Source organism: Rhinatrema bivittatum, chromosome 6 (assembly GCF_901001135.1).
Source record: "Rhinatrema bivittatum chromosome 6, aRhiBiv1.1, whole genome shotgun sequence".
Classification (NCBI taxonomy): Eukaryota; Metazoa; Chordata; class Amphibia; order Gymnophiona; family Rhinatrematidae; genus Rhinatrema; species Rhinatrema bivittatum.
This window is the reverse complement of record NC_042620.1, coordinates 87773005-87788918: the sequence shown is the minus strand read 5'-3', so window position 1 is coordinate 87788918 and position 15914 is coordinate 87773005. Positions and strand designations below refer to the sequence as shown.

General features: G+C 43.2%; 1 protein-coding gene across 16 annotated transcripts in view; it reads left to right on the top strand.

The window, feature by feature from the left end:
• The window catches only part of BAZ2B (bromodomain adjacent to zinc finger domain 2B), a 1147511-nt gene that overhangs the window by 820357 nt on the left and 311240 nt on the right, over nt 1–15914 (top strand). For all 16 annotated transcript variants that reach the window (XM_029605562.1, XM_029605561.1, XM_029605560.1 and 13 more), the window contains 2 exons: nt 541–633; nt 755–816. In XM_029605562.1, coding sequence (XP_029461422.1) covers nt 541–633; nt 755–816 — 155 coding nt within the window. The remainder of the gene's footprint in view (nt 1–540; nt 634–754; nt 817–15914) is intronic.

The following is a 15914-nucleotide window of genomic DNA, read 5'->3' as shown; positions in this document are numbered from 1 at the left end:
TTGATTACGGGGTTTGGGGGGGTCCATCACCACACATGAACTGAATTCTTTTTCTTACATTTGTGGGTGTCTGGAGAGCCTTACGTGGCAGCCTGGGGTTGAGTCAGGGCTCAGTCTTGATCTCCGCTCAACTCTATCTTTGCGGCCAATTTTTCAGTGGTTGGCCTTTTAAGGCTATGACGGACTCTTGAGGTTGGGGCCACCATCACATCTAAAGGACTGCTAGCTGCTTTGTTGTGTCCTGCAGTATTTTGCTGAGAGACAAAATAATGCACCATCAAGCTGCAATATTTTTTCAGAGAGGGCCTATCCTGGCAACACCCTCCTTGCGATAGTGTGAACTCTCCCACAAAAAAACATCGCAGTTTAGTAAATCTTTGAAATTTGAAGTGTGTTCAGAAGAAATGCACTCAAAATAAATGTATCTTGTGTTTGTATCAAAATGCATTTTTCGCATGCACTAGTTCTAACTTGTAAAGTATTTTATGTGAGGCTATATTACATGTTAAGTATTCATTTCAATAACTCCTTATATTGCAGAAATAGCCAGACAGGCAGCACAAATAAAGCTTCTGAGAAAACTTCAGAGGCAAGAACAGGCTCGAGCAGCCAAAGAAGCCAAAAAACAGCAAGGTATGCATTAGATTTAAAGTTCTAAGTAATTCAACATATTAATAGGCAAGTTTAGTGGTTTTTGAAAGATCAGGTTTCTTGTCAGTAATTTTGTTCTGGCATTGATCTGTTTTATTCATAGCAATTATGGCTGCTGAAGAAAAAAGAAAGCAAAAAGAGCAAATAAAGATAATGAAACAGCAGGTACGGTACAGATTATGGTCTTGTGTTTTAAATGAAGTATACTTATGGATCCATTTTTTTCAAATTTTGTATCTAGGAGAAACTTTTATACATCAAACTTTGTTCTTCTTAGCCATTGTAAATTATGCCCTGCTGTAAGACATTTTATAGATATGTTGAATTTCTTGAGTCAACAAAACTGTGTGAATCATCCTTTAGAACTGCATTCACAAACGCACAAACAATCTGACAAGTTTGTGCAACTATCTTCTGTCTCTAAGCTCTCATTTAGTAGAATATTCTGTACTCCTTTGGGTCAAGAAATAAAATTCCTCATCCCAGAATCAGTGTGCCATGGCATCTGACAGTTTTTATCATTGCACCTTTTTAAATTAATTTTTCTTATTATTACTGTAGTTGCTGTGTGGACTTGTTTCAAAACAAGGGTTTGATTCACAGAATTTCAGGAGTTACAGAATTGTACGGACAAAAGTTACTGTTTGGAACAAATTTAGTAACATTCTATGCATGAAAAGATGCAGTTTCGAAGCCTTGCAGTTTTCAAGAAAAACACTCTTTACACACTTAGAATGGTTCGCATTAAAATTTGCACAAGATAGAAGCAGCAGCGGCACAGTATGCATAGCGCTCATTTTCTTGATATAAAGAGTTGTTCTCCTGATGCAACCTATATCTGGAATTGGGGCAAGAAGCAAAAAATGCTTGCCCCACATTTCAATCATTATGCTCAAACACAGTTATTTGGCCCAACTTTACAAGGTTTGATTGAGAAACTGGAAAAAGTTAGAAAGATCATGTTATAGTGGAAAACACATTTTAATATTTATACTGAATTTACAGAAAATGTTTTAACATTGGCTTCTGAATGCTCACATATGTACAAGTTTAAAAAATAAATAATCACATTCTGATAGCACATTTTGTCTTACCCTTGTTCTCTTGCAGTATTTTATATCAAAGAGCACTATTCCCTTTTCAAATACCACATTAGGTCTTTATACAACTAAGAAGCCTCATTAAGCATGCTACCACTTCCAGGAAATCATGGTCTGACATCTGCAAATTATACAATACAGAACAGTCTATCCAAAGGAGATGGCATTTAGGGATTTGGCAAAAAGTGGGCATCTGGTTAAAATAACTGCAGCCAACCACCAGGATCACATCACATTGAGGGAGTAAGCGATATCACAAAAGTCCAATGACACCTCTTGTCTCCCAAGTTCAGTGCTGGCATAATAGGTATATTAAGGAAATAAAGCCAACCATATAATTCGGTGTAGTATATGCTCTTCATTTGGCCTACAGCCTCCCATTGACCCAAATTCACATTTTCCTTCCCATCACCTCCAGCAGTATTCAGACCCAAATATATTTATTTCTTTTTGAAGCATGGGGTAATGTTTTGTCATAAGAGGCCCTTGCTGTTTCATATTCTATAAAAGTGATCCTGCTTGTTTTGTTTTTGGGAGGTATTTTAATCACCAAAAAGTTTCTTCTTTTTGCATCAAAGATTTTATTTTTTCTCCTATTGATTTTGTATTTGTGTTCATATTTATATTGAGAGGAGTGTGAATGTCAAGATTGTTTTCTTGGGTTGCCAAAGAAACGAGTAGCTTAATCCCAGGAAAGTTATATCCTGACCACTGATGGTAGATGGCCTTCTGCCTAGGCCAGCCACCTTCCCTTTGGGTTGAGCCTTCCTGTGCTGGTGGCCGGCGAGGCATGAAAACTGGGGGAAGCCTCCAACATAGAACGAGAAGCCTGAAAATAGGGTAAGGAGCAGGAGCAAACCAGAAATCCAGGACCCCAGGAAAGAGAACAAACAAGAGCGCTGAATGTTGCAGCTAAAAATAATAGTCTTCTGGATACAGGAGTGGAGTTGGAATATGAGGACCAGAAGGTAGGACCAAACTATGAATGTTAGATGTAAGCCGCACAGATCGGCAAGTATTGGATGTTGCAGGTTATAAGTGTAACAGATAATGCAATAAATAAATAAGCTCTGGCAACAGACTGTCTCAATATATGTACAAATCTATACAGGAAGCAAGATAGCCACTAGGGGGAAGCAAGGAGCACAGAGCTAAGAGGACTAGACAGACAGTACAAGTAGTTCACAGTACTGCCTGCAGGCCAGAGGAGCACTCAGCAATGGATCCTTACAGTACCCCCCCCCCCCCTTTCAGGAACAACCTCCGGATGGCCCCTTGCATTGTTTAGCAAGAAATGTTTTCCAAAAATGAAGTGCATGAAGATGAGATGCATCAAACCTTAGTTCTTTCTAAAGGACCATTTCCCTTCCAATGTACTCTTTAGATTTCAGAAACTCCTCAATCTCAGATTCAGGTTGGCAATCAATTAGGACTAGATCCAGAGGCATTCCTTGCCTGTTGAAAGGATTTGGTCTGGCCAGCTTTAACAAGGAGACGTGAAATGAGGATGGTACCCTAACAGTCTTGGAAAACTGATGGCGCGTGGTACTGGGTTAATTTTCTCTATAATGGCATATGGCCCTATGTACTTAAGGCCAAGCTTAGCAAAAGGGAGCTTTAGACATAGATTCCTTGTGGATAGCTAGACTTTACCAACCTGAAACTGGGGTTCATTTCTACGATGATGGACAGCAAATTTCTTCTGCTGGGTCTAGATGTCTCCAAATTATTGTGTACCTTTGCCCAGTTTTTCTGTAAGTATCGCACCGAATCTTTGTCTGCAGGAGTTTCCTTAGCTGGAGCAGCAGGAGGTAAACAAACAAGGTGTTATCCCAGGACAAGCAGGATGCTAGTCCTCACATATGGGTGACATCGGTAATGGAGCCCTATGACGGAAAACTTTCTGTCAAAGTTTCTAAAAGCTTTGACTGACACTGGCACACTGAGTGCACTGAGTGCACTGAGCATGCTCAGCATGCTATGATCCCTGCATCCACAGGGGTCTCCCTTCAGTCGTCTTTTTTCCGCTCTGCTGTAAGCATAGCAGTTGGAGCTCTGTGAGAAATTCTAACACTTTTTTCCTCATAAAAGATTTACATTTTTACTTCACAAACACCTTTCCCTGCACGGGTCTCCCTCCGCGTTGGTTTAATTCGACGTTCGGTGAGTACTATGCCATATTTTTTCGGTTGGTTCCTGTCACCTTTCTGGCTGCCAACCGACTGCGGCCTTCCCTCTCCCTATTTTTCAGTTAGTCACACATAGCCTGCAGTGTCCCTCTGTGACACTCTGCTTGGCTATTAGCGCTAGTGGAACAGGGACTTCCACGGTTACCGGTGCCGCCAGGGCCCCTGTAGATTCAGGTCCTTTACTTTCCTCAGTACCTTCGCGCAGTAATACCCCATCGCTACCGTCGGTACCCCCTTCAGGCCATCCTGCGGTTTCAGATGCCACAGGTACCCCTCCCCCTGCGGTACCCTGATGCCATCCTCCCTACATCATTCTATCAGTGCCATCTATGTTTATACATGGCACTGATTTATTTCCTTAGCTTTTATCGGTGCTAGCGTTGCCAGAATGGATGCCATCGACGAACACTTGTCTTGTCGCTTCCATCCATAATCGGGTCAATGCCACCGCTACCCGGGGCACTTCCATCGCTGTTGGGGGTCAGTTCTATCGATGCCATCCTTCTATTATGGATGTCAGATTTTCCATCGATACCAGGCTGTTTTCCATCGATGCCAGGCTGTTTTCCAGGCATGGCATTGGTGCCAGGCTGTCTTCCATCGATGCCAGGCTGTTTCCATCGATGCCAGGCTGTCTCCCAGGCATGGCATCGATGCCAGGCTGTTTTCCAGGCATGGCATCGATGCCAGGCTGGTTTCCATCGATGCCAGGCTGTTTTCCAGGCATGGCATCGATGCCAGGCTGGTTTCCATCGATGCCAGGCTGTTTTCCAGGCATGGCATTGATGCCGATGCCAATTCCCATCGATGCCAGGCTTTCCAGGCATGGCATCGATGCCGATGCCAATTCCCTGCATGGCAGCCATGCCAGTGCCATTCCATGCATGACAGCCATGCCAGTACCATTCCATGCATGGCAGCCATGCTAGTGCCTTTTCCATGCATGGCATCCATGTCAACATTGATTCCATCGGTGCTCATGTCCGTGGCACGGATGCCATGGGAGTCATTGTTGCCCGAGTCGATCCAATCAATGCCGTCGATGCCTGTGGCCATACCGCAGAGTTTGTCAGTGCCCGCCTCCATACATCAATGATCTCGACACCCACGTCGTTCCCATCGGCATCTTCTATGTTTTATGGATGCGGTCATTGACTCCGTCAATGCCCATATCATTTTTCTGAAACCAGCGATGTTTTCAATTACCGTCAATGTCGACATAACACCGCCACATAATGCCCTCCCCTGAACACAGTGCTCCATGCTTTGGGTCCTTATTAAGCCCCATATCAGGAGCAGAGCAGGCATGCTGACAGCCATCATCGATCACCATCCAGGACAGCGAGGGCTTACATCTCGCCGCTGGGGAATGACCAGGTCGAGCACCGTGGCATTCATCGTCACCAACACGGTGACCGTCTGCCACCGACGCCATTCAACGCATTGCGGCTATTCTTCTCAATACTGGACGATGTTCGGGCCGAGCAACATCACCACTGCCAACGGCACACCAGATCGAGGTTTGCAGAATTCTGCCCTGGCGTCAAGAGACATCGAGCCGCTGCGACAATGGTTGAGTTCATGAGTTCGTCAATTGGCTCCCTGTTCCCAGGCGTACCCCACCGACATCGGTGCAGGGTTCTGGCCCTCCGCTCATTACGGTCTAAGCACCAGCTACGCCCAGCCTTGTCTCCTTTATACCTGCGCCACCATACCAGGTATCAGAGTTGAGACGGACGTTAACGTCCACAGGCTACTCCGAGAGGACTCCGGAAATCCACGGAGCCAGCAATCTTCACCGGCTCATCCTTCGGCGGTTCACCTCGGATGGTAAGTACCCGCTTCTGCGGCATTCCCATTGAAATGTATTCTCTAATTCTAGCCACATGCTTAGAAAAGTTCTAGGTCATGTACTTTCCAAGATCTGTATTAGTGTCACATATCGCTATGCCAGCTATGTCAGCCACAATACCCGGAGAACCTCTCTTTCTTTTCTTTGGGTTTGCTTCAGGGCTTCCTCCCTTTTTCAGCAACGTGGCTCTGCACTGATTAATGCTCTAGCTTTTGGTTCCTGTTTCAGTACCAAAGTTCCAGGTGCATTTACTGTTCTGCTAAACACGAGATCCAGCACATGCTGCCTCAACTACAAGTCCACTTCGAAGCCTGATATGGGTCTCGATGTCTCCTTGTACAGCACTTAGAAATGCGGGTAAGACTTTACCGCTCTCACTCCCGTGGGAGGATACCTGATATCCACATTACATCAACCCCTCCAGTTGGACACCTCCCGGTTTTCCAACTAGCCGGATATCAGAGCAGTCTCCCGGTACACTCCCCTACACACTTCAAAGCGCAGAGGGGGGAAGAGGGGGATTGGGGAGTTTTAATTACATTATTCTTTCTTTCAACAGAAAGTAGTTACTCTCCACCCATCCTGGACCTCAGAAATACCAACTTTCTTCAGAAGGCACAGGTAAAATGGTATCTCTCGTTACCATGTTTCCAAAACACAGTAAGTACATTATCTCTATTCTTCCTATGTGCCTCATGGTGAGTCAACGATCTTACAATTCCAAGCTCTGCCGGTGGCACCAGCTTCGCAACTGAGGTATTTCTTTGACTCAATATCGGTGAATGCTGTTTCTCTACGGAGTCCAACATCATTCACGCTTTCCTTGCATGGACAGCTGCATAACCTAGTCTATTTCCTGCTCATGCTTGCATTTACTTCAAGTTGAAAGTTTGACCACAAATCTTCTCAACCCAATATGCGTCTATTCCGCTCCAAGCAGTTATGCATAAACTTCCTGGATCTTGTACCATGAGTTATACCCTTATGCCTTCTAATACTGCCTCTGCAACAATTCTTTATGCATACAGACAGACAGCATAGGGACAATGTGCTTCCAACATACAAGCATACACAACATCCTAGCTGCTCTGCAATGAAGCTGCACAGCTTTATCCTTAGCCCTTGCTCACTTATGCATCCACGGGCACTGTTCTCAGCACTTACTGAACGCACTAGCAGACCTTCTCCAGATAGGTCCATCCTCTCGAATGGTCTTGGACATGTGTAGCAAGAGAAATCTTCTAGAGCGGAGGTCAATCGAACTTGCCCTCTGCTTCCGAATCGAACCAGACGGTGCACAGATTCTACTACCTACACATGGTTTCACTGCATTCACATTTACGCCTTTCTTCCATCAAGGGCCTCCTAAATGTGCCTCTTCCGCTACCTCTCATAACCAACACTCTTATCATGCTGAGCCGGGACGGAGTTCACTGTTCCTCAGGCCCTCGTCCTGCCCGAGACCAGTATGCTTCCCATACTTCATAGCCAAACCTCTCGTGAACCTACAACAGGACAGAGGAACAATAGTCCTCTTAGCCCTATATGGGCTTCGACAAGTATGGTTTCCCATATTCCTCGACCTCTCGATCAGAGACCAATTCGCCTGGGCACAGCGCCCACTCTCGTAACTCGGAATCAGGACAAGTTGCGTCATCCCAGCCTTACAAATCTTGCCCTGACAGCTTGAATGTTGAAATTCTGCAACCACTTAATCTTTCAACACAAGTCTCTAAAGTTCTCGTAGCTTCATGAAAGCCTTCCACACGTAAACCTTACCACTTTTAGTGGACTAGATTTACCAAGTGGTGCACACAAACAGGTTTTCACCTTTTTTCTTGCCCCACTCCTTCTGTACTAGATTACTTATATCACCTTTCGGATTCTGTTCTCCAGACATCCTCTGTAAGAGTACACCTAAATGCCTTAGCAGCATATCACAAGGAAATAGGGGATACGCCAATAAAAGCGTAACCTCTAGTATGTCGGTTTATGAGAGGCTTACTTCACCTTAAGCCCCCCATTCGACCACTGCTCATTAAATGGGATCTAGTGTGATACATTCCTGCGACAAGAAATTTCTTTCCTAACAAGTATTTCTAGTAGCTATCCCATTGGCTACGAGGGTCAGTGAGTTGCAACCTCTCGTCACATACTCGCTCTACATAAGGTTCCTGCATGACACAGTAGTCCTTTGCACTCATCCCAAATTCCTACCAAAAGTAGTAACAGATTTTCACTTAATCAGTCAATAGTCTTGCCTGCTTTCTTTTCAAGTCCTCTCTCTCTAGCCAGGGAGAGAGAGTCTTATACACCTTAGACTGACAACGTGCACTAGCTTTTTCCCTGAACCGCACGGCAGTCCATAGGACATCCAACCAACTCTTTGTTTCTTTTCACATAAAATGAACCAAGAGTCGCGGTAGTAAGGCGGACTCTCTCCGACTGACTAACAGTCTGTATCGAATTCTGTTATGAAAAAGCAAACGTTCCTCTCCAAGGGCGAATAACAGCACACGTAGTAACTGCAATGTCTACATCAGTAGTACACTATAGTTCAGTGCCCATTATTACCATATATAAAGCTGCAACATGGAGTTCCCTTCTCACCTTTGCAGCTCTCTATTGCTAGGGCAAAGAAAAACAACAAGATTTGGCCTTTAGACAATCTGTCTTACAGAACTTGTTTCCAATATATTCCCAACTCCTTCTACATCCAACCTGCTGTGATCTTCGGCTGCCTCATTTTCACCAACAATTCTTCACTGTTGCTTCACTACAAATGACTCAGCCTCTAGCTTGCTAATCACCCATATGTGAGGACTAGCATCCTGCTTGTCCTGGGATAAAGCAAATTTGCTTACCTTGTAATAGGTGTTATCCCAGGACAGCAGGATGTAGTCCTCACAGAACCCACCCGCCACCCCACGGAGTTGTGTCCGATACGTTTTATTATTTTCTTTTATATTTTCGCTTACGCATAATGCTACAAACGAAACTGAAGGGAGACCCCTGTGGACGCAGGGATCATAGCATGCTGAGCATGCTCAGTGCACTCAGTGTGCCAGTGTCAGTCAAAGCTTTTAGAAACTTTGACAGAAAGTTTTCCGTCATAGAGCTCCATTACCGATGTCACCCATATGTAAGGACTACATCCTGCTGTCCTGGGATAACACCTATTACAAGGTAAGCAATTTTGCATTAGCTGTAAACTCTGAAGAATGGTGAAACCCTGTACATGTGCTAACATGATTGTTGTGAGATAACTTAGCCCATGGGAGCAATCTGACCCAATCATTCGGATAAGCAGGGGCAAAATATGAAAGGAATTGCTCAAAGTCTTGGCTGGTCCTCTCTGTAAGGCCATTTGTCTGGACTTGGTATCTTGATGAAAATTACAAATTGACACCCAGATCTATACAAAAGGCCCTCCAGAACCTGCAATGAATTGGGGACCTTGATCTGATGTGATAGCGGTCAGAATTCTATGTAAATAAACTATCTCCCTAATAAAAATGATGACCAGTTGAGGGGCCAAAAGCAGCATGAAATGGGCAGAAAGTACGCCATTTGGGAAAAACAGTCCACTACCACTAAAATGGCTGTACAATTAATAGAAATTGGAAGATCTGTGATAAAATCTGTGGAGAGGTGAATCCACAGTTCAGAAGGAATTGGGAGCAGGTCTAATTCACCCAAAGGTTTAGCACGAGGAATCTTGGTTCTAACGCATACTGGACAGGCCAAGACATAAGACATACAATCCTTGCACAGGGAAGGCCACCACAGAACCCTGGAAATCAGTTTAAAAGTTTTCTTAATCCCTGGATGTCTGGAGATTTTGGAATTAAGCCCCATTTAAAAATACGTGGAATAAAAGTACTCCCAATAGAAACTCCTTTAGGAGGTTCCTGGACCGAAGATTCAGGTTAATTTTCTTCATCCAATCACTCTTGACTGTGTTTGTGACGATCCTGGAGGATGGTATGATGAGGTCTTCATCACAAGGTTCTGGAGACTCCTCAGAGGAAACTGTCATGACAACATGGCCAAAACATTCTTCAAGCTAGGGCGGTAGGAAGAAATGAACTGAAAGCAAGCAGAGAGCAGGGCCCACTGGGCTTGCTGGGGTTTTTAATGTTTTGCAGCTTCAATATAATGTAAAGTTTTGTGATCTGTAAGGATTGTAATTGGAAAGGTGGCTCCTTCAAACAGGTGACTCCGCTCTTCCAAGGCCCACAGTAGTGAGGCATTCTTGGTTTCCCACAGCATAGTTTCATTCCATAGGAGAAACCTTCCAGGAAAGGTAACCACTTGGGTGGAGCCAAGAATCTGGGTCAGGTCTTTGTGACAAGACTGCCCCAACACCAACCTCGGAGGCATCTGCTTCTAAGAAGAAAGGCTTGGCTGGATCAGGGTGATATAGGATTAGAGTGGATGTAAATAATTGCTTCAGTTCTTTAAAGGCCTGCTGAGCCTTTAAGAATTCTTTGGCATGCTCTTAAATGTAAGAGCATTAAGTAGAGCCACTACCTTGGAGACGTTTTGAAGGAACTGTTGTGATATTCATATGGAACAACGGTATATAAAATGTGTAAATAAATAAAAATACATGAAGCACCAATAATAGTTAATAAAACCCAGAATATGTCGGAGCGCCTCGAGGCCCAAATGTACCAGTCAATTAAGTACTGCGTTTACTTTATCTAAGTCCATCTCAAACCCTTGAGCCAAGATTTCAAACCTAAGACTCACATTTCACAACCTTCATGAAAAGCTGGTGCCAGTGAAGATGAGAACTTAAGAAATTGCCATCTGGGTCAGACCAAGGGTCCATCAAGCCCAGCATCCTGTTTCCAACAGAGGCCAATCCAGGCCACAAGAATCTGGCAAGTACCCAAACACCAAGAAGATCCCATGTTATTGATGCAATTAATAGCAGTGGCTATTACCTAAGTAAACTTGATTAATAGCAGTTAATGGACTTCTCTTCCAAGAACTTATCCAAACCTTTTTTTGAACCCAGCTACACTAACTGCACTAACCACATCCTCTGGCAACAAATTCCAGAGCTTAATTGTGCGTTGAGTGAAAAAAGAATTTTCTCCGATTAGTCTTAAATGTGCTACTTGTTAACCTTCATGGAATGCCCCCTAGTCCTTCTATTATCCAAAAGTGTAAATAACCGATTCACATCTACTCTCATGATCTTAAAGACCTCTATCATATCCCCCCTCAGCCATCTCTTCTCCAAGCTGAACAGCCCTAACCTCTTCAGCCTTTCCTCAAGGGGGAGCTGTTCCATTCCCTTTATCATTTTGGTTGCCCTTTTCTGTACCTTCTCCATCGCAACTATATCTTTTTTGAGATGCTGCGACCAGATCAAGGTGCGGTCTCACCATGGAGCGATACAGAGGCGGCATGACATTTTACATTTTATTAACCATTCCCTTCCTATTACATGTGGCCTATGGATAGCCAGGTCTGGGAAGAAATTCAAGTTGATATCATGATAGACCACTACATATTGAGAAAGGAGATCTCTAAAAAAAACATCATTGACAAAGGCTTAGAAAATGGCAGGAACATTACAAAGTCCAACGTACATGACTGTTTACTCATAGTGCCCATCCCTAGTATTGAAGGCAGTTTTCCACTCATCACCCTGTCTAATCAGAGTAAGGTTGTAAGTCTGTCCCCGCAATTCCATCTTGGTAAAACTTTGTACACCCTGGTGTCTATCAAAGAATTCAGATATTAGCGGTAGGGGATAAGGATCTTTAACTGTTACTTATTGAAACCCTGACAAGCAATACAGAGCCTAAGGGATCCAGCCTTCTCAAAGAAGAATCCTATACCAGCAGAGGACTTTGAGGGTCAAATGAAGCCTCTAGCTAGATTTTCTTGAATATATTCAGACATGGTTTTAGATTCTGGATCTGACAAGAGGTATGTCCAGCCACGTAGAGGCATAGTTCCAGGAAGCAGTTCAGTGGTGCAATCGTATACCCAGTGCCTTGGGAACATCTCGACTTCATTCTTTCTAATGACATCTGGAACAGCTCTGTGCTTTATAGAAAGGTCTGGGGGAATTTCCACTACAAAGGCCTCAAGAATGGAAGCTATGGGCCTCTGGTCTAGAACACAAGAAGAGGAGCAAGAAGGAGACAGAGAGACAATCTGTCCTGAACGTCAGCCAATGAGTGGGTTTTGTAACTGAAGCCATGGTAACCCTAGAAGAACCATACAGGAAAATAATTCAAGAACCCCAAAGGAAATGTTTTCAGAATGCCATGTATCCACTAGAAGATTTAGATCTACTGTGATCCATTGCACCCCTCGAATCAGGGGCCATCATCAATGGCAACAACTGAGACCTGTGCAGGATTTGGTTGTATAGGAATTTCATGCTGGCGGATAAAATCGAGACTAATGAAATTGCCCGCTGGCAGAATTTCTAGGATGCGTAGCACTTTAAAAAATATGAGTGATCAGACAAGCCAGTCTGCCATTTTTAATGTTTTAAACTAAACTAATATGCATCACAAAATAGCACAATCATTAAACAAACCATAGCAATAAAGGAAATAATAAAATGATCCTGTTCAAAAGTTTGCATACCCTTGAATCTTTGGGCTGTTAATATACACTCACCTTGATGCTCACAGGTTGAGATGACAATGAAGGATAGGTATCCACATGTGCCTTGTTTGATTGTAATTAGTGCCTGTATAAATAATCAATGAGTTTCTTAGCTCTTGAGAAACCCTTATGCATTTCATCCAGGGCTGCACTGACTTTGGTTACTAAAAGATGGGTAAAGCAAAAATCCAAAGATTTGAAAATGCCAATCAGTACTGTTCAAATTCTGATCAAGAAGTGGAAAATTTTGAGGTCCGTTAATACCAAACCACAGTCAAGCAGTGTTGTACTCTGGCCTGTGCGGCAAGGCCACGGATCGCTGCACTCACCTGCTTTCCCGAGGCCAGGCCTGGCCCACTGCTTCGTGACGCTGCCATCTGCCGCATTCCTGCAGACCTAATGCGGCCTGCAGCAGAACGCCACATACCACGCCTGCGCCTCCCACATACTACTAGGCAGTGCGCATGTCTCTCTAAGATTTAAAGGGCCCGTGGTGGGAGATTCCCTGAGGCGCCCTCTGATGTCAGGACCTCCTCAATAAAGAGCCTTCTCCAACTCTCCACAGATGCTTCGGCAATAGGTTGACTCCGTTGGAGAAGTGCTTTGCCTCTGCATTCCTGTTTCCTGATCCTTCCTGGTTCCGCTGTGTGCCCTTCCTAAGATCCTATGTCCTGTTCCTGGTTCCTGACAGTCTGTTTTGTCTTCTGAGTTCTTGTCTTCGTGTTTAGTCTCCCCTTCGACTGTCTTCAGCATCTCATCTTGCTCATGTGTTCCCTCATCGTCCTTCCTCCTTTTCGTTCCTTGTCTCATTGGATTGGATTTCTGGCTTGACCTTGGATTGGACCTCGATGCTGCTTGACTTTCGCCTGCCTCTGACCACAGCCTGCTCACCATTACTGATTGAACTCTGCCTGCCCTGACCACTACCCGAATCACGACACTTAGTCAACTCCACCCATCTCTGACCACCGCCTGAACATGTCTCCATTTGCCTGCTGCCTGTCCTGACCGCTGCTTGTCCTGACTCTGCTTTTTCCGTGCTGACCTGCAACCTCTTCTACACGACTGATCTTTACCTCCACAGAGGCCTGCACCTAAGTCCAAAAAACAAGGAAGATGATCTATCAAAGCCGTGAGGTAACCAAAAGAACAAGGAGATAGATCTAAAGTCCTTCAATCAATCTTTATTATTATAAATACCATTATATCAACCAAAGCCCGATTCAGGCTGAGTTTCACCTAAGAGGCTGCTTCAGGGGCTGCATAAAGTAACATGAAAATTAATTAAAAACAATAGATATATGTAAATACATTGTGAGATCCTAAAATATGTAGTTAAAATGTCACATGACAATCCAGAAAATTAATAAAATACATAAAAATGAAAGGAACAGCATATATAAATTTTGTCACATGGACAGATCACCACATAAATGACTCCTGCACTTTTACAATTAGTGAATTTTCTTAATTTGAAAACTATTGAACCTGGGATGTTGACTTGTTCCACCTTCATATTATCTGTACAAACAACCGTGACTGCAAAGGCGATGACGAGGTGGTCTCTGGTCTACTTTATTTCTCTGATGTAAAGCTGATGGAGAAATAAGATCTTTTAGATTCTTAGTGCATTTATTGGCAATCAGTATACCCTTATCTTTAAATGTTAGGAGCAGTTGTATGACAGACCAATGTTTCTTTAATATGGAGACAATTTCATGTGACATGTGTGTATAGGTTATTGGACATACTATTCTTTCATTAGGTTTTGTTTTTTTCTTTTACTCAATAAATCCTGTCTATTCTGTTTTTCTGCTCTTTTGTATCCATCTTTAACATATCTTTCTGGATATTTTCTTTCTATAAATCTTTTTTTCATTTCAATAGATCTCTTGTGAAAAATGTCATCATCTGCACAAATACTCTTTAATCTTAAAAATTGTTAATATGGCAAATTTCTTAATAATGATTGGTTATGACAGCTATTGTAATGTAAAAGTTTATTGGTGTCTGTTGGCCTGGGCCCTACCCATTATGGGAGCATGCAGACCCTCTTCTTCAGGATCTGCAACAATTCATTAAGGCCTTCAGATTCATCTTTGATGAACATGGCCAGCTGGCCACTGTGGGTTTGGATCTCCTTCACCAAAGCCAAGGCTCCTAGATCCTGATGGACTATGCAATTGAGTTTTGGACCATGGCTGTCTTTGCAGATCAAGGACGAGCTAGCCGCCCACGAGTTCCCAGAGTTCATGGATGGCCTGATAAATTTGGCCGGGAGAACTGACCGCCGCCACCACCAACTTCAATCTCGACCCCAGCATGCCCGGAGGAGCCAGTGCAACTTGGTCACAAGTGCCTCACCCCTGAAGAGAGGCTTCACTGACGTCAGTCGGAGCTCTGTTTCTACTGTACCGGGACCGGGCACGAGCTCGCAAGGTGCCCACAGAGAGTCCGGTAAACTGCCAAGCCTAAAATCTAGTGGGGAGGTGATCCTAGGCTTCAATACTCCACCTCCTTAACTGACACTCCCAGTGACCATTGCAGTGGACAACCAGGAGTTTTCCACATGAGCCTTGGTTGTCTCGAGCACCAGAAGGAACTTATTTATTTATTTTATTTGTTTTTTTTATACCGACGTTAATAAAAACATCACATCGGTGTACAACTTATTAACAAATGCACAATTAAAAACATTTGAATTTCAAAATATAAATCATAAGGATGAAATACATAAAATACTTAATAAAACAATTACAATAAGTAAGAATATATTAAAATCCTAAAAAGAAATCTAAAATTAATTAAAAAAATAAAAATTGTAAAAAGGAGATTAAGAGATTATATTTAAGAAAAAGCTTGTTGGAATAACCAGGTTTTGAGTCCTTTCTTGAAGGTTTTAGTATTTGCTTCAGGTTGTAAGTCTTGCGGCAGAAAGTTCCATAATTGTGGTCCAGCAATAGATAATGCTCTTTCTCTTATTGTGTTTAAGTGTGCGGATTTTGAAGAAGGAATTGGTAATGTTCCATTATTCGCTGATCTGGTGGATCTCTGTGGGGTATGAAAGTGTAATGTGGCTGTAAGCCATCCAATTTTCTTATTATAGAGGGGCTTATGAATTAAGGATAGTGCTTTAAACTGAATACTGTAGTTGATTGGTAGCCAGTGTAACTCTCTTAAGATCGGCGTTATATGTTCAGTTTTCCTGGTATTGGTTAAAATTCTGGTTGCTGAGTTCTGTAGAAGTTGGAGTGGTCTGATTGAGGAGGCAGGTAGACCTAATTATAAGGCGTTGCAATAGTCAGTTTTAGAGAAGATGAGCGCTTGCAGAACTGTTCTAAAATCTTGTCTATGTAGTAGGGGTTTTAATCTTTCTAAAACATTTAGTTTAAAATAGCCATCTTTGATTATATTGCTTATCCAGTGCTTTAAATGTTTCACTATCAAGCATCTCTCCAAGGTCTTCATAATGAAAGCTCT